We start from the raw sequence: 19,226 nt of genomic DNA, 5'->3' as shown, positions 1-19,226 counted from the left end.
CCCTCTTACCTCTCTCTCCACCTTTATATACTCATCTACTCGCTCCACCGCAACTATGTTGGTTTCTAGCTCAGATGTCATTCTTACTAACCAGTTGAGGGTTTGAGTTATCTGTTTAAAAAAAATATATACATTTTATTTGTTAATTAATTTATAATTAAATAGTACTTATTTATATTTAAAAACAAATAAAGCACATTTTAATAAGATATAAATACTAAATAAATATTAGAGAGTTCAGGCAAACAGATTTTCCTATAGCTGATTCTCATTCAGGGTTATTAAAGGGACCAAATACTAAAGAGCCTTGCTCAATATGAGTTCAGTGAATAAGGCTTGCGCTGAGCATACTTTTTGTCTATTGTTTTAACCAGGAAAAATCTCAAAACAGGGCAAACAGGGGAAGCGGAAGCTTGTTCCTTGTGAGATAAATCATTCGATTATACCAGTATACAACCTCCTTCAACCTTCTGTTGGGACTGTTTTGTTAGCAGAAGTCCATAAAGTAAAGGAATTAGTTGTGCATCAGTAATTTACATAGTAACATAATACAATAATAAATTTGGTTGAAAAAAGACACACCTCCATCAAGTTCAGTCTTTTAAGTCTATATATATATATATATATAATATATATATATATATATATATATATATATATATATATATATATATAACCTGCTTAACTGCTATAATTAACTCCCATGCAAGGACCCAGGCTGGTGCAGTTTTCTCCAGATAGGAGCACCGGCCTGGGGTGTCAGGTAAGTAAATGCAATCATTTGGGGGTGCCTAACTTTTGGCACCCCCAAGTATAAAAGGACTTTCCTTCTCCTTTAAAACAATAAGCAAAACTATTTTGAGCAAAAGCTGTGTTCCGTAGGTTCAATGCTACCAATAGCTCATTTCACCTATAAGAAACAATTAAAAATGAAAAAAATACTGGGCAACAATGAAATCAGCCCTCTCAGTCTTCTTATCAATGTATTGCCTTCCAAAACAGAGGGGTGATTTACTACTATACATTCAGTTGCCTCTAATCAATCAGCAACTATTATTTTTGCATCTTTTCCTGCCAGTTAGAATATGCAAGCAGGAATATGATTGGTTTCTATGGTTAAATGTACTTATATTTTAAGGATCACAACTGCCTGGGTGCTGGTTATAAATTAATGTAAAGGTACAAAAACGGAAGGAACCGCACTCGCAGGTCTTTCATGACAAATTCAGTGGTTTATTTCAATGTTTTGGCTCCTAAACTCAAGCCATTTTCCTGAAGCCGAAACGTTGAAATAAACCACTGAATCTTTCATGAAAGACCTGCAGGTGCAGTTCCTTCCTTTTCTGGATATATATATATATATATATTGTACAGTAGCATAACTTTCCCCGATAGTAACACCACTGATACTGTAGATAAATTAGCATCTATCTTTGCAATTGAGCGCCAATATAACCTCCTTAACATGACCTGAAGGAGGCTGTAGCACAGGAATGCAGGTAAGAGAAAACTAGTGGGTGAGTGCAACCCCTTGAAAAAAAAACAATCTCAAATCATTCGGACTCACATTGAGAGCGGAAGAAATGGAGAGCCCTACGGTCCCACTCTCCAAAGTCCCTCGCGCCAGCACAGCGAAAAGGGCAGCAAAGAAGACTGTAAGGTTTCCTACAAACTCCAGACGAATAGCCAACCACCTACAGAAGTATACAGAGTAATCATTAAAATAATCAGAGTGCTTTTTGTATGTATTATAAATGGTTTCCTTATGCGAAGCCTCTTTTCAGAGGGAGTAAAAATGTATCATCAATCTTCCATCCGTGATGCTGACCTTATAAAATAAAGGGAACACTAAAATGGAAAGAATAAGGGGGTAAAGGAGAAATAGGTGTTCTGAGTGCTTGGTTAAGAGAGGTTAGTAGTATATTGATCCACGTGAATGTCCCTAAAAATCGCATATAGTCATAAGGGATGAATTATTGAGATTAATAACTTAGTTTTTACTGGGAAACCATGTTGTTCTTGTTTCTATATGCAATGTGATGACTGATATGACGGTGTGTCCCTTCTCACCTGTTGGAGACAATCCAAGAATAAACACTTTTCTGATTATTATCGATGGTCTCTTCGTTGTATTGCAGAAACCGATCTTGATGTCCATAAGCACGAATTACAGACAGTCCAGAGACAGTCTCCCCAAAATGGGAGTAGATGGGAGACCTAGTGACAGAATCCAGGCGTCTCAGCTGGCGGGACGTGGTGACATAGAATCTCTGGATATGCACAGAAATACAGAAATACAAAAATAAAAAGAAGGATGAATTCTGTTACTGGGAGATTCTTCTGCATGTCATTGATTCATTTTATAAAAGTATGCTAATTAGGTAACAAACCATATTCATTTGATAGCATTTTGTGAGTATATACAGCTTCGATGTTATAGAGAAACTGCTTGGCTGCGATGGCAATAGTGCTAAGAGACCATACCTATAAAAAGACATAGATACAGTTCTTTTAATATTGAATCCCATTACCTGAACAAAGTAATAGAAGATTGCGAGTGGCACGATGACAGCAGCGAAGATGGGAGTAGCCAAACATATGATAAATAAGGTTCCAATAACTCCCAGGACGCATGCAATCCAGCTACGGAATGACATTGGGATGGTCTCATCCACAGTCAGGATATCCTACAAAGACAGTGGATGTTAAAAGTAACTGCTACATTAATGTGCCCTATCAGATATGTTTGCTAAATAATGTTTTAGCTGTGCAATACCTCCCCTACAGTAAGCAACAAGCAGAACCGGGACAGAGACAGACACAACTCTTCATTCCATAACAGGTGCAGCTCATGGGGGGGGGGGTCTATTTTTGTATTATGGGAAAAAAATGGCACTGTGCTGAGGCATTAAGACTAATGTTATTGCTTACCTTAGCAAACCTGTTAACAATACGTCCTGTTGGAGTAGTATCAAAGAATCGCATAGGGACCCGCAGCATGTTGTGCAGAAGTTGCGTATGAAGCATTCTGGAAGCCCGGACAGCACCGCCAGAAACAAGAAATGCACCCAGGAGCACAAAGAGAGCTGCAATGAAACATATTGCTCATCACTAGGAGGCGCTGTTCATTCTCATTAATGGAGTGAAACCTTGCACACAATCTACATAACATAACCATTTCAATTGGTAAGAATTCAGCTCAATGTAATTTGTTACTGTAATGTTTTGTGCAATGGACCAGTGATGTTACCTTGTGCCACTCCTAGAGCTCCGAATACTCCAACCCTCATGTCTCTCTGTGAAATAGGATATGTCATGTTGTAATATTTTTCTGCATCTCCAGTCCAGTCGCTCAGCCATATATTTTGTCCCACAAAGGCTGCATTCTGGAGAATATAGCTCAGAAATATCCAGAAGCTGAATCCCCATCCTACAGCTCGCAAGTATTTCATGTACACTGAGAATTTCACCTGTGTAGAAAGGTTTATTAGCAAGTCAAGCAGCAATTCTCTGCACTTCCATACACAGAGGAACAACACATTGTGCAAAGCAACTGCAGGAATAGGCTCTAGTATCAGACTTTCCTCTGGGAATATACACCATCATTATATGGAATTTTAATTTTGTCTTAAAGAGACATCATTGACCCTCATTCACTGAACTGAGACCTCTGTTGGGCCCAGCCTTCCAATTTAGGAACAGCTGGGCTAAGATATTTCCCAGAAATTAGTACCAATAGGGCCATTTATTTATGATGACTCAAGGGGCTGTTACTATTGTGATTATGGAGACTGCCTGAGCCAAAGCAAGAATCTGGCAGCTCCAAAACTAATGCATTCTCGTTGGAGATAACGTATACACATCTATAGTGACCCCATATTCCAGAATTCAGGCTTGGCTTATAATCACATTTTGGGGAATTATAGGCTTCTGTATGTATTACATGAACATGCACGCTGGAAGGGAAGGTTGATGATAGAATGGAGAGCTTATCAGACAAGACATAATATAGTAGTGAGTTGCAATAAAAAGCACGTGGCTATTGCATATTGAATAAAGCATGCATGCCATACCTTTCCTGTTTCAACCGTTTCCTTTTCAATAAGCTTCTGTCCTTTTGTGCCATTTGGTTCAATCTCTGTCTTTTTCTTTGTAACATCTTTCACTGACCTTCTTAGGGTGCCATTCATGCTCACACTAGAACAAAATACCCATATCACTAATCTGCAGATTGCATTGGGAAGTGCAGAAAACACTGTGGCTCCTTTATATAAAGGAGGAGAAACCTTCTCAGGCTCTTTAATTATTTGATTATTTATTATGTAAATTATTTGTAAACCTGGCTATACATTCCTATGTTTTACATTTTCTTGCAAAATGCAGCTGTTCCAGTACCTTTTGGTAGAATGATTACAGAAAAATAATAAGTATAAGAATAAAGGTGGTGAAAAATCTATATTCTATTCTTATACTGCATCTGATTTCTAGAAGCATATTGAGAACATAAAGGAGTTCATACCTGCTACGTTTCCTCTTCCGCATGCTGTTTTCCCTCTTTACTGTTGATGCCACAACGTCTTCAAGAACCTCAGCCGTCTCAACCTGTTCACCATCATCTTCATCATCTCCACCATTAAAAACTAAACCAAAAAAAATATAGTTAAAGATTTCAGCCATGTTATCTGATTAGAGAGTAACCTAGTGTACTCACAGCCTGAAGGCAAGTTCTATATCATCCATCTCTTTCTCTGTCTACTATCTATCTATCTATCATCTATCATCTCTATCTATCTGTCTGTCTGTCCGTCCGTCCGTCTGTCTGTCTGTCTGTCTGTCTGTCTGTCTATCTGTCTATCTATCTATCTATCTATTTTTCTTTTTTATCTATCATCTATCTATATCATCCATCTCTTTCTCTGTCTACTATCTATCTATCTATCTATCTATCTATCTATCTATCTATCTATCTATCTATTTGTGATTAGTGATATCATCTGACATTTAGTTATATTTTATATATTCAGGTAATACATTATCTCTGGTTATAACAGTTTCATTGGCAACATTTGTTCTATAGTTGATGTATTTTTTTACCTGTGGCTTCATCTTCCATCTTATCGTCCTGCTTTGCATACAGCCTTAGAAACTCTGCAAATGCACCATTGTTGGCCTGTAAGGTTTTGTAGGATCCAGTCTCAGTGACCCTGCCATTCACAAGGACCACTATATTATCAGCATGCTTTAGGAAGCTAACCCCGTGCGTGACTAAGATCCGAGTCTGGAAGACATAAGCAATATGTGAAATTACCATCACTGATAAGGTGTCCAGCTGGTGATTCTTTGGGAAGGTTATGTACTAATGTGGGAAAATGTTACCATAGTCCAGTAACCCATAGCATTAAATAACCCATAGCAAATACAGATGACATAAGAGATCATTGGACAAAAAGTTTGTCTAAGAGCAAATGTAAGCTTCAAACCTAGACCATTGTTATGTTTGTTGGGTTTACTTCTTTTAAAACCTTTTTTTAAGTTAAATGCTAATATAGACATATGGTTTTTGGAATTGAGGACTAGTCATGGCTAATTAGTGAGGAAGAATTTAGAAGTTATAAAACAGACTCACCTTATTTTTTAGTAATCCATTGGGTCCCACCACTTTTTCAAATATATGCTTCCCAACATGAGCATCGACAGCAGAGAGAGGGTCATCAAGGATATATATGTCTGCATCATTGTACACAGCCCTGGCTAAACTGACCCGCTGCTTCTGGCCACCACTCAGGTTTATACCCTGCAAACATTAAGCAAAGTATTATGATAGGAACAGGTACACTGATGAGTTAATACTACTCATGAAAAAGAAAAGTGTAGTAACTGACAGTCTACTATTTCATTCTGTTGTGATGGGTACAGCATTGAACCTTGTTTATAACCACATTTCCAGGCCTTGATTTGATTATAATTTATATTACTCATTAAATAAGAGACAAAAATGGGGAGAATAAGATGAAATGTTAGATTTGAACACAAATGTCTACAAGCCAATAGTGGTTCCAAAACTGTGAGTCTGGACCCCCAGGTGAGCCCAGAGCCATGGCCAGGTGGACACCATTTGCTCTCTTAGATAAATCTGGAAGCCCAGCTTCATGGTCAGTTTGGGTGATGAACATTTATTTTCTGTCCAATATATTTATGGAATTATGGCTGATATACCAATGTTTTCCTATACCTGTAACATTGTTATGCACTAAGGCACCACCTGAGCAAAGGTTGGAGTTGCAGGAGGGGCTTGAACTGAAAAAAGTCAGGCAATAACTGCTCTAACATATGACTGAAATGACTGCACAAGTACCTAGCCGGTAAAATACCTGCCAAGGCCGGGGCCGGTATTAGATATTTACCGGCAATGTAGCTGCCGGTAAATTTGTAATACAATTAAAAGGAGCCCTCGGCCTGCCCCCAATCCCCTGGAAATCCCCTGGAACTTACCTTTTCTTTACTTCTTCAAGCGTCTGTGGTGTGGCCCCGCCCCCTTTGACGTCACGGCCCGCCCCTTTTGACATCATGGCCCGCCCCTTTGTGTCCCCGCCCCCCAGCAGCCGGTAAAAAAATTAAAAAAGGTGGCAACCCTATGCACAAGTCACATGGGGGAATGTATAATAATTCTACTAGTTAGTAGTCCCAAATAGCAGGGTTGAAAGTCTTTACCCACTTGTGATTTACACTGAAATGGCACTATGTATTATCGCATAAAAGTGTGATCACAGCAGAAGTTGATTGGCATTGTAATTACTGATACATAACAATCAGGTGCTAGAAATGCATTGGCTACACTAAATTTGACCTAAACCTCATCTTTGTTACACGCAAAATACCCATGCCATCCTAACTTTTGTAATCCTACTCCCTCTATATATTCCTAGCCCTAAATCCGGTTGAAAAGATATTTGTTTAAATGATTTTTTTTCTTTTTTTATTACAATTATTAATTCATTTTGCTTTTTTTAGCTCTCTTGTTATTCGTTTAAACTCCTGTCTGGTATCTAACATCAGTGACATTAGTAACAAGGAACTGGATTTAATGGCTTGGAAAATTAATAGGAAAGGGACTGAATTGAAATCTAATTAAAAAATTAATTAAATAATAAAAAGATATTCAGCCTCACAATCAGTTTTCTCACTGATGGGGGTCACTGACCATAGCAAACATGTGGCAATTAGAATTAATTGAAGGAGAAAACAAAAGAGAACGGCGTATATAGTCATGGTACCTTTTCTCCTATTTCAGACTCATCGTGTCCAGGAAGCATCTCCAGATCTGGAAGAAGGGCACATGCTTCTAAAACCTTTTGGTAACGCTCTTCATTCATCTTTGATCCAAAAAGAATATTGTTCTTTACTGTGGCATTCTGGATCCATGCTTGCTGAGGAACATAAGCGATGGAACCCTAGAAACAAAGTTGTATATTTCATAAAAGTTTCCTGTAGCTGTTACTTTGTGTCGGAATCAACATTTACTGTATTTGAATTATTATGTTCATCTTAGATAATTATCACATTGCCATGTATAATATCTGTGACAATTAGGGCTAAAATATTTATAATACAGTATTTGCATGTAGGAATGGTTGCAAATAACACAATGATTGGCTGATTATAACTACAGTAGATGTGTTTATTATTGATATATGAAATCACCAAGCTCAAGGGCTTAGCTGTAGGGATAGTGACCATAATCATTCCCTGTGATCTCAGGTCCCCCGTGGGCATAAATAATTATATCATTCACCCCAAAAACAAATCTGTAGCTTGAAGACAACACTTTCCATGACACATACAGTGTTTGAATGGTATAGGTAAGGCAGATATAGGTAGTGGCAACCAACAGCCCGGTTTTGTTGGAACTGGGACCTGCAATATGTTTTCTCCAGAACCCATGGTCCTCTAGGTAAGTAGCATATATTTAAGAAAGAATAAATACATTAAGACGCAAAAACAGACTAGCAAACCTTGATGTTGATGTGTCCACTGACATGGTCCATTTCTCCAAGCATTGCAGAAACAAGCGATGATTTCCCGGACCCTACTCCACCCACTACTGCAACCAGGTGACCTTCTTTGACATCCAGATTCACACTGTTAAAATAACATATTGTAGAGTGGAGACATGGGGAAAAGACAGGGGGTGGGGAAGAGAAATAGAGTGAGAAAGAAAAAATGCTTCAAATAAAACACATCACACAGAAGTTGTTATAAAAACACAACAGTCCTGGATCTGAGGATAGCTTTTGCCCGTCCCTTCTAGGTTAGGTTTAACTGGTAAGAAAAACATCTGAATTTAATTGAGTGGATTTTATGATTTACCATCAAATACAGACAGAAATATAGAACAAAGAGTCACACAGAAAATTCTGCAACAAAGAAATTTCCCTCATTTATTAAAGCCACCAGTACGCCCACACTGCGGTCTCATCACCCAGTCTAAGGGTTGCAAGAATTAGAAATCTCAAAATAGGTGAAAAAGACCCACTGATAGTTAATGCAGTAGCAAGAATAGTTATAAAATTAAAAAATGTTTATTAGGACATGTGTAGCCTAATGCGTTTCATGCCAAATGGGCACTTACTAGGCATTTACTATCAGTAGGTTTTCACCTATTATGAGATTTCCTACTCAGGATGACATGGCACAATTGTGTACACAACACTATGTTCTACATTTATGGTGACATTTTCCTGACAGCCATAGAAGAGACAGAGCCAATGCAATTAAGAGATAGTAGAGGTGCAGCTATGGACTTTGTATTCCAATAAATACTGCCAGCAGCAACCAAGAGAATTTTAGTATTTCTCCCAATTCAGTTCCAGTTTTTTTCCCATAGACTTCAACAGAGTTTTCACCAGATAAGTTCTGAATTTAATTGCATCTCAAATTGAATGTTGTCCATGGGTTTTCACCTGATAAACCCTTTTCTCACTGGATTAAATCTGGCCCTTTATTTGCTGACCAATAGAACATGTTGCACAATATGCGCAGTCTTTTCAGAGACAAAATAGCTTTGATTAAATAAGTAAAGCGCATTGCTCATAGAAATCAATAAAACCTGTTGCAGATCAGCCAGACTGGCAATCTGTGGGTTCTGGCAAATGCCAGAGGGGTTGCCATAAGATGTTATAGAAAGCTACTATTAAATGGGCTGGTGGGGAGCTGATTGGGCCTCTATGTACTTGGAATGCCAGGGCCTATTTTGACTCCCAGTCCAGAGCTGTTGCAGATAGAAGTCATTTGTGCAGCTTAGGCCTAAATATTACAACTTGGTAACAGGTTCCAAGAACACCAAGTTTCTTACTTGTTGATTGCAGGGTTTGAATCTTCCTCCCAAGAAAATGTAGCATCAGAAAACTGAACAGCAGCATCTGTAGAAATACATGCAAACATTGGTGGCAATCCTATCCAACCAAGAGGAGATAAACATAAACAGAGAAATGTAGATTTATATCCACCCTGTGTCTGCTTTTCTATTGTTCCCATTATACGGGTAAACAGTCTAAACTACTGAAACAGAAGGAAGTGAAACGGTGCGGTGGCTCCTCTTCCTCATCTGGAACAGCTAAGTTTATACAGTTTAATTATAGAATACAGGACCCATAATGTTCTAACCCTTGATAGTATAATGAAGAATAGTATGAAGCAGATTTATCCAAATTCAAGATTGAGAATATACTCTGAAATCTTATTTGAAAACTCCAATAGTGACGGTTTATTAAAGTAAAAATGCCAAAAGTATGATGAAAAACTATCCTCTATAAAGTTCAGTTGGTATTATCTCTGAAGATTTCCAGCAACTTTATTTTGTTTATTTCTTTTTCCAGTTAAATTAAAATAGTCAGCCTCGTTGAAACTGAATGGAACAATGTGATTTTCGTGTGTTCAACTTTTTCTCCATGACAAAAAGTGACTATGACTATTCTGTCCAGGTTTTTTCTAATATATACTAATACAGGTATGGGATCCCTTATCCAGAAACCCATTGTCCAGAAAGCTCTGAATTACATAGACTCTATTTTAACCAAATAATTATGATTTTAAAAAGAATTTCCTTTCTCTCTGTAATAATAAAACAGTACCTTGTACTTGATCCCAACAAGATGTAATCAATCCTTATTACAGACAAAACAATCCTATTAGGTTTTAAATAATGTTTAAATTATTTTTAGGGAGACTTAAGGTGGGGAGATCCCTTATCCAGTACACCTCAGGTTCCAAGCATTATGGATAATAGGCCTCATACCTGTACTGGAAAATATAGGTTGCAGGGAAAAAAAATCACATGAATTTTGTTGTTTTTTTCCCACTAATTCAAAAAAATAAACTTTGTCTCTTTAATCCGGCAAGATATCATTTGTTGGGTTTTCTAGTGAAATTCAGAATAGTACCCAATGTGAAATGTATAACAAATTTCATTAAAAGTTTTGTCAAAAGGCTGGCCTGGAAACTTTGCCCATAATAGAAACACATTGACAATGTGATGCAACTGAAACAATTTTTTTGATATGGGTTTCATAACTAGGAAAACTTAGAATTTTTTTTCGATATTGGAGAATTTCTAATACAGGGAAATTGTAGCCTTTGATTTATTGCTACAAAGATCACAAGGCTCTCGCCAGCATAGGAATAACTATTACAGCAGCTCTTATGTATTAACTCTCATTCACTGTGCCTGCCCTAGTGAGAGATTTGCTGTTTAATAACTGCTTACAGCTTTACTGTACTGTATTAAGCATTATACATTTTGCTCACCGATATTTGGATCATATTGAATGGCTGAGGTATCTAGGTCATCCCCTCCTAAATATTTCTCGAGACGGGCACTTGATACACTTGTCTGTCAAAATATATATTCTGTTAGAGGTCTCCTTCAATCAGATATTATTTACCAAGATCATAGTCAGCCTAACTGTAATTGTTCTATTTAAATATTGATTCAGGTGAATATCGATGGTCTGATTATCCACTAGAATAAATTTGGGATACAGATTATAATATAACAATTATGTCACACTAATCAGGTCATTGAAGCTCTCAAACAATCTGGGCTTCATTCTGCAAGTGTCTCCAGTAGTATAGCCCTGATCTAGGCTATGTTGCTGTGTCTGTTGGCACATTTCACCTGAATCTGATAACTGGCAATATGCTTTTAACATGCTATAAATCATAAACAGCAATAGAGACGGATATATTTTCCTGCCACAAGAAAACGTTATTGTTTTTTGTTTAAATTGTACTAATATATCACACCTCATAGGAGGATTAATAAAGAAAAATGCTGAACTATAATTTGCAACATAGCTAAGGGTAGGACTTCACAGACGATTTTCGCGCGTTCAGACGCGCTGGGCAAAAACACAGGCGTCACATCGGGTGCGACAGAAATAATGTAAGTAATCTAAATGTCGGATCAATGCTGCGACACCATCCGACTGCTATTACTTATCTTATTTCTGACGCATCCGATGTGATGCCTGCGTTTTTGTGCAGCGCATCGTATCACGCGGAAATCGTCCGTGAAGTCCTACCCTTAAACTGAAGATGCTACTGCAATATTCTTGGTGGTAATGGAACATTTTTTTCAAACATTTGTATATTTTGCTGTGTTGGATACCCTTGGAGCTGTAACCATGTAATGAATTAAGATGAATTAAGAAGGCTCCATTTATTTTTCTGGTCAAGGTTTTTAGGGGGGAGACTTGAATCTTTCATGGAAAAAACAGCTCGAATTTTTAGAGATTTATCATAACCCAAAGCTGCTACCAATATAACAAAGGTTTTTGGAGCGTCAATCCTAAAATTCGAATCAACGCTTGATTTTGTTGTGAAGTTTTGTCGCTCAGATTTTTTTAAGAAAAAATATTGATAAAATTGTGGAAGGGAATTTGGTTGGATATGTTTTCATAAAACAATGAGTTTAATTCGAGTTTTAGCAAATGTGCCTCTTAGTATGATCTAGAGAGAATGATATTCAGAGAAAATTTGCAGTTGGTTTTCATTTTTTTTAGTTATTTAGCTTTTTATTCAGCAGCTCTCTGTTATGCTATTTCAGCAATCTAGTTCCTAGGGTCCAAATTACCCTAGCAACCATGCATTGATTTGATGGAATATGAATAGGAAAGGGCCTGAATAAAAAGAGAGGGATACAAAGTAGCAATAACAATACATTTGTAGCCTTACAGCTTATTTGTTTTAAATGGGGTCAGTGACCCCCATTTAAAAGATGGAAAGAATCAGAAGAAGGCAAATAATTAAAAAACTATATAAAAAATAATGAAGACAAATTGAAAAGTTGCTTAGAATTGGCCATTGTATAACATACTAAAAGGTGAATCACCCCTTTAAATTAAGTTTGCTCCATTTTTTACCCTGACCTCATTTTCTGCACCTCAAAGTACTATATTTTCTACTATCTTTATTCACATACAGAACCTCTAATTTTATTCAGAAAATTACAGAGCATACAGACTAAATATAGGGCCACAAGTAGTTGTCAAAATAAATGAACCCCAGTACATCTTGGGCACATGATTCAACCAGAGAACCATCACTTATCATTTATAAGAGTAAACTAGGTTAATCTATTGACTCTGAGCTCATTATGTGAAAATTGGTAATGTAATATAAGGTTATTGGCAAGTATTTACCTGCACCATATTGGAAATAAGCATCGGAAGCATGGCGAGCGGAAATCGTAGAATATTAAACAAGGATATAGAAGTAAAAGCTTTTTCTGCATTTAGAACATTGCTTGGATCTACTGCAACATAGACAGCAAAAGTTGCAACAGAGACCTGCAAAAAATAAGACATAAGGGCTCATTTACTGTGGGTAGGAATACAGGTGCTGGAATGCCAAGCTGAGCAAAATGGCCACCACTCCAGTATGCAATATCTTAGTAAATGATCCAATTGTGACCCATCTTTGATGCCTTTTAATATGACTAATATGACTAATATTGGCAAACCCGTGGATACATATAGATACATATAGAAATCTATATTGAACCAGTGTTCATAGAAATGCAAATACATACCAAGAATGGTGCACAGGTGAAAACAAACAGGGACACTGAGTGCAGGTAAGTAAAATGTAACATGTCTTTCAGCTCCTTCTCCCGGATTTCTTGCACTTGATCCTCAAAAGATGACTCCCAGGCATACAGCTTTAGAATCTAAAAAAAATGAGTGAGATGCTTAAAAATGAGATAAAATCAGACATGTACATGATGGTACTAAATGAAGGGCTTAACTTAGGGGGATGGAAAATTACATCATCATCATAGGCAACCTATGACCCCTGACTTGGAGACTTCTGATCATTCTTGTTGATATTTTTAATCAATATGGGTAAAATAATTGCTCAATAGCTACCCAAATGTCCATATATACTTAAGAAGGATTATTCCTCCTTATGAAAGACAATAACTGCTTGTGCCTATTACCTTAAATTGAGCAAAGCTCCGTGTCTGGAGCCCAAGGTCTCATTTGGGTCATCTGAGATGAGAGGCATTTGGTTTTCCTACCCATTTTACATCGATACCTGTGTCTTGCCGATAGCTCTAAGACTTCATAACAAGTACAAAACTATGATTGTATGGCCCTTCAAGGTTTGAGATCCCACTCATGCTGAACTACATTTTGCAAGGATTATGTGCATTATGCACTAATCTTTATAAGAATATTTACCTTAATACCATTGAGCATTTCATTCATAATCTTCATTCTTTTATCTTTGTTTTTCATGTTCTTCATCTGTAAATACAAAGCCCATTTGTTGCTTTCATTCTGAGTACAGTACTTTGGCTTTCTTTGATTTGTATCTTGTCTCTCCATCATTAACCATCCAAATCAATGCCTATAACATATCATCTATCCATCCATCTACAAACACTTTTCTATTACACTTGAGATACAGGATGGGTATCTTTCATTATATAATTGGGTTTGATTAAAGAACCCAACTTTATTCTTCTAGGGGAAAAAAATATTGTGAAGGTCAATAATATAATTATCAATATAATATCAAGGTAGCAGCTCTCTTCTGCACTCCCATTCCTGTATAAGGTTGCCAGTCCAGGACTGCTGTATTTATTTTAGAAGATATAATGAAAGTTAATTATATTAAAAATGAAACATCCTTCCTTAATACAATAACTGTGTGTCTGTAGGCTATAATGCCTGCATGAAAGAGAAATAGAACAAATTGCAAGCTCCTTACCTGTAGCTTCCTTGATATTGTGGCCAACACTGCATTGATGGGTATCAGCAAGATCATCACTCCAAGTCCAGCAAGGACTGAGGGACCTAATTCTTCCCAGAGAAAGACTATAGAAATAGCAATCTGCAGCGGGGAGGACCACAGTAAGTGAATAAAATTTGTCAAGTCCATGAATCTCTGGGCATCCGCAGACATCAAGTTCACAGTTTCCCCAACTGTTGATTCTTTCCGAATGGAGTTTGACACAGTTAGTGCCTGCGTAGGATGTAAATATTTATCAAAATGTGGATACATTATAGAAAAGAGCTATGCCCCTACAGTGGCTATTGTATTTTGTAATTGTTCAGAGTATTTAATAGCTACTCTTCCACTCTCTGCACTAAAATAGATGAAAACTATTTTTTGAAAGTTACCAGGAGCCTGAGGATCCTAGATATTATACAATGACTTATGATTATGGCTCTGGGCCCAGCATTAGCCCATGCATAGGTTTTATAGATCACATACAAATCAGGGACACTTCTATAAAATCCAAAATGTGCTGCAATGATTGTATTGGAGTCCAGCAGATTTCATTTATCAGAAGTGCATCTTTCAGAGCCAAGCATAGAAAAGTTAAAGAACTTTGGCACCCAAGATAGGGTTGCTTTCTGTACCCACCCAACCCTTCTTATCAGGCAGGATCCCTCTACAATCAAAGAACCTCCAGCTACCAAAAGGTCTGCTTTCCCTGATGTTACAGCCATGTTTACAGTACCTTTAAACTTACTTTTTTATATACTGCAGCCATTAGGAGGCTTCTCACTCTCATTCCCAAAACGAAGCAGCCATGAAAATATTGCTGAAGCAAAAAGGACTGTAGTAATGCGGCTACTAAGAGCAACACTGCATAGAAAAATCCCTGCCATTGGTACTGAGATGGATCAGCCGTAAAAGTCACCATTAACCTGCAGAGAAAGACCAATGGGTGGGATCAATAAATTAATAATTTATCTTTGCAGACTGTTAGAAACATCATTGTACTTAACCTAGTGATGGATAACCTTGGCATCCTGTTCTAAAACATGAGCTACTGCCCACTCCCCTATCCAAGTCATTATACAAATCTATTTTATCTCATGGATTTTTTAATGTACATATCCCAATGTTAATGCAGTTATCATACTTTTATGTAAATATATGAGCATTGTATACTAAATATAAACATGAACTTACTGCACCACAAGCCTAATCAAACAAATAATTTATGCTTTCAAAGTTGGCCACAGAGGGCTGTCATCTTGTAACTTTGTTAAACATCTTTACCTGACCCTGACCCTGCACATGCTCAGTGTGGTCTGTGCTACTTAGGGATCGTCATAAACAAAGCTGCTTGAATTCTGCATGGCTGGTAAGTAAGGCGGGGGCTCCCCCTGCTGTTCATAAGTATGATTGTTTCCCTGCTCAGCAGTTAGGGACCGTTTGCCAATTCCTATCCACAGCAGTAAATGAAGGGAGAATTTCACTGCATACAGTCAGGTTTCTTTTAAAAACGGTACACATTTTTTAAGTAAAGTATATTGGAGATTATTTTTTTTTCATTAAAGAAAGTAAAAATGGGATTTTATTTTTTTGCCTTTCCTTGTCCTTTAAGCTTATTAGAAACAGTTCAAAATGAGCCTGTACATCTCAATACATATGTTTATAACAAGGAACTATAATATGCAAATATGTATATGTAACACTATTTCACAGTTCCTATCTTATTTGGTAGGGACAAGAACTAGGAGGGAGATATTATACTTAACTTATTTTAACTACTAGGATTCCAACCATGAATCAGTATTCAGTAAACAAAATATTTGCTCCGCAACTTACTTTAAAATCTGTGGGCTGACAAACGTCAGCAAATCATGCAGAAGCTTAAAGATAGCCGACATTATTAAGGTACGTGGGAAGGTTTTTATTAGTGTTTTAATTAACCAGCGTTTGGGAAAATCTTTAGTGGTTCCATCTACGGATTTTTCCTTCTTCTTTTCCTTCTTTTTTTTCTTCTTTTCTTCCTAAAAAATATTAGAAAAAACATAGTATGGTAAAGCAGTACGAAGATGCAGCCAAGGCTTTCACAGATCCCCCAACAGATGTATTTGAAGCATCCGTCAGTAAATTTCCATCTAAACATGAGGTCCTAAAACAGCTGATCTCTATAAGTCTGCCTAGAGCAGAGGCCTTCATTTTTTTTGGTTTAAGTACCCTTTTGAGGTTTATCATTTGTTCAGGTCCCCACTTAGCTTATAACAAGATGACAGGTATAAAAAACAATAATCGTGCAGCTCTAGTTCCAAGAATATAGTACTGCAAATAAGTCTTGACTCCAAATGTCACCCTAGGCTTGTAGGAGCACATTGAATAGCAAACAGGCTTTATCCTCAAATTTGACCCTAACTTTCAGATTGAGCTGTCAGCCCCTCCAGTCTAGGGCACAACAACTGCCCTACTGGGAACAACTGCACTACATACAAGTTTATCATCTATTAGCACCTTCTACTTTCAGACATAAGTCTCTGATCATTTAATATGTTCTTCAGACAAAGGGAAATGCTAGCAGAAAAAAATACATGGAGAATTCCTTTTATTGCTTATTATACAAAGTTCATACACATATTTTCCTTATTTATTTCATTTTTCGAGCATGCGCATAAAAATGGTTTATATATCCCTAGACGGGCATTTCAATGAACAGCCTTTTGTCTGACCCCAGTTTATTTTCTATTTGACTGACTGACATATTTTTTTGGAAATGTATCAAGCAGAATAACTGCAAGCTATGACTGCACAGAATGTGCCAGGATTTCTGTGGGATACAGTGGTCACTATGAACAAAACTGACTGAATGGTATAGTTCAGGCTTATACAGGTATATGATCCGTAATCTGGAAACCAGTTATCCAGAAAGCTCTGAATTATGGGAAGACCATAGACTCCATTCTAGTGAAATATTTCAAATTTTTAAAAACATTTCCCTCTTTCTTAATAATAATAATAATAATAATAATAATAATAATAATAAAACAGTACCTTGTACTTGATCCCAACTAAGATATAATTAATCCTTATTGGAGGCAAAGCAATTCTATTGGGTTTATTTAATTGATGAATAATTTTTAGTAGACAAAGTATGGATATCCTTATTACAAAAAGATCCCTTATCCAGAAAACCCAGAGGTCCTGAAAATTCTGAATATCAGGTCCCACCCCCCAAACAATATTGCCCACTGACTGGATCATGAATGCCAGACATACAAATGTTCAGGGAGGACATATGATCAGATATCTACCATTACAAGGACATCTTGGCTCTGTGCCTTGCTTATGCCATTCATTTCAATTCCAGCCTCCTTGTGTTTTCTTTTATTTTTACGTTTTTCCAAGTCCTTCCTTGCTCTTCTCACTTCATGTTTCATGTGCTTTTCAAAAGTTTCATACATATTTTGGGTTTTGTCTTCCTCATTTAAATCCCACAGATCTTCCATCTCTAGAGGCTTTTTATAGCCTTTAATAACAATGCTGAAAAGCAATTCCAGGCAGAAATTTGTGAAAGGTGATGACATCAATCCTTTGATCCAATTATACTGTATTTGTTAAATGTATTTCCCATTACAGCATAGCCCATGAATGATTTAAAAAACTTACACATTCAGGATAGAGGTTGATATACAACCACTTAAAAATGAAATTGAAACCACGAGAAATAATACAGCAGCAATGCAGGATATTACATGCAATACTTTATTACTACACGGAACATGTAATGTGTAACATTTTTGTGAATTTGGAAAATAAAGCATTTTCTTGGTTAAAAAAAAAAAATGAAATTGAAACAAGCTGGTCTGCCACTAGATGGAAGCAGATACCCCTTCTATGTTTTTTTTTAGCAATGGAGGTATTCATTGAGCTCAGCAGGGAATCACTCTTGTCAGATCAATGTCTGTGCTATGTAGTGGAGGAATTATTGGGAGTAACTTCTACCATAATATTTGAGATAACTCAATAAATATGTCAAATTGTACTAAACCTAATTATTTTCACGCTTAATATGGGGAACGCCATTATTCGGAAGTACTTGTACAGGCACAGATGTCCCTGATCATGTGCATAAGTCAAGTTCTTTTCATTGCAACACTAAGCTGTGTCCTTTGATATCAAAAAATAAAAGTATTTGTTGATAATGTGTTGTACCTGTTGTACCAGTTGAAGGATATTCTACTTAGGAACGATGCAGTCAGCTCTGGATTCTGTAACACAACAGAGATAGAAATCATCATAAAGTCACAGGGAAGTTGAAATAGTTAATAAAAAAGGTTACATAAGAAGGCAAGTACTTGTGGTTGGCCAGGCTCCATTTGCAGGCATAACTAGCATGCAGTGTATTCTATGCATAGCCTTATTAGGGCATCAGTATTATATTGCTAATTATATATTATTAGCACATCAAATATTAGGGCTCAATGAGGAATTGCACAGCATTAGTCTGAGCATTATGGATACGGATGGCCTTAATCAGTCCTAGCAATCCATTCATGCCTAGGGTTGCCACCGGCCTGGCCAGTAAAAATGATGGTTGATCCCAATGTTATTAATAGGGAAAAATGATAAATATAAAGGAAGGCCAGAATTTTTTGTCAGAAAAGGTGGCAACCCTATTCATGCCATGTGATGGAATATATAGAATTAAACTGTATGGCATATGCACACTGAAACAGTAGGTTACTACACATTAGTAGGGAGTTTCATAGATACGGTTGCAAATATGTTTGCAGCTTCAAAAATTCTGAAAAACATGCTCTCTCTATCTCTTTCTCTCTCTCTCTCCATTTCTCTAGTAGATGTTTGTTACTGGTGTTAATAAAGTTATTAGTGGGCAAAATCTAACCACTTGTAACTGGGTACCCATAAACTATGTGCCTACATGAGAA

At 36.9% G+C, this 19,226-nt stretch overlaps 1 protein-coding gene across 1 annotated transcript in view; it reads right to left on the bottom strand.

Annotated features, from left to right (window-relative positions):
* The window catches only part of abcc2.L (ATP binding cassette subfamily C member 2 L homeolog), a 40,456-nt gene that overhangs the window by 5,643 nt on the left and 15,587 nt on the right, over positions 1-19,226 (bottom strand). Inside the window, exons 7-28 of the mRNA XM_018224735.2 lie at positions 18,490-18,545; positions 17,589-17,817; positions 16,129-16,313; positions 15,041-15,218; positions 14,272-14,526; positions 13,740-13,805; positions 13,088-13,225; positions 12,699-12,845; positions 10,804-10,888; positions 9,353-9,419; positions 8,013-8,139; positions 7,275-7,451; positions 5,627-5,794; positions 5,095-5,278; positions 4,520-4,640; positions 4,074-4,197; positions 3,251-3,470; positions 2,932-3,086; positions 2,532-2,687; positions 2,071-2,270; positions 1,568-1,694; positions 10-111 (exon numbers count right to left, since the gene is read on the bottom strand). Of these exons, the coding sequence (XP_018080224.1) occupies positions 10-111; positions 1,568-1,694; positions 2,071-2,270; positions 2,532-2,687; positions 2,932-3,086; positions 3,251-3,470; positions 4,074-4,197; positions 4,520-4,640; positions 5,095-5,278; positions 5,627-5,794; positions 7,275-7,451; positions 8,013-8,139; positions 9,353-9,419; positions 10,804-10,888; positions 12,699-12,845; positions 13,088-13,225; positions 13,740-13,805; positions 14,272-14,526; positions 15,041-15,218; positions 16,129-16,313; positions 17,589-17,817; positions 18,490-18,545 (3,267 nt within the window). The remainder of the gene's footprint in view (positions 1-9; positions 112-1,567; positions 1,695-2,070; positions 2,271-2,531; positions 2,688-2,931; positions 3,087-3,250; positions 3,471-4,073; positions 4,198-4,519; positions 4,641-5,094; positions 5,279-5,626; positions 5,795-7,274; positions 7,452-8,012; positions 8,140-9,352; positions 9,420-10,803; positions 10,889-12,698; positions 12,846-13,087; positions 13,226-13,739; positions 13,806-14,271; positions 14,527-15,040; positions 15,219-16,128; positions 16,314-17,588; positions 17,818-18,489; positions 18,546-19,226) is intronic.

This window comes from Xenopus laevis, chromosome 7L (assembly GCF_017654675.1).
Source record: "Xenopus laevis strain J_2021 chromosome 7L, Xenopus_laevis_v10.1, whole genome shotgun sequence".
Taxonomy (NCBI): domain Eukaryota; kingdom Metazoa; phylum Chordata; class Amphibia; order Anura; family Pipidae; genus Xenopus; species Xenopus laevis.
The sequence above is the reverse complement of the archived record's forward strand: the minus strand, read 5'-3'. Positions and strand labels throughout refer to the sequence as shown.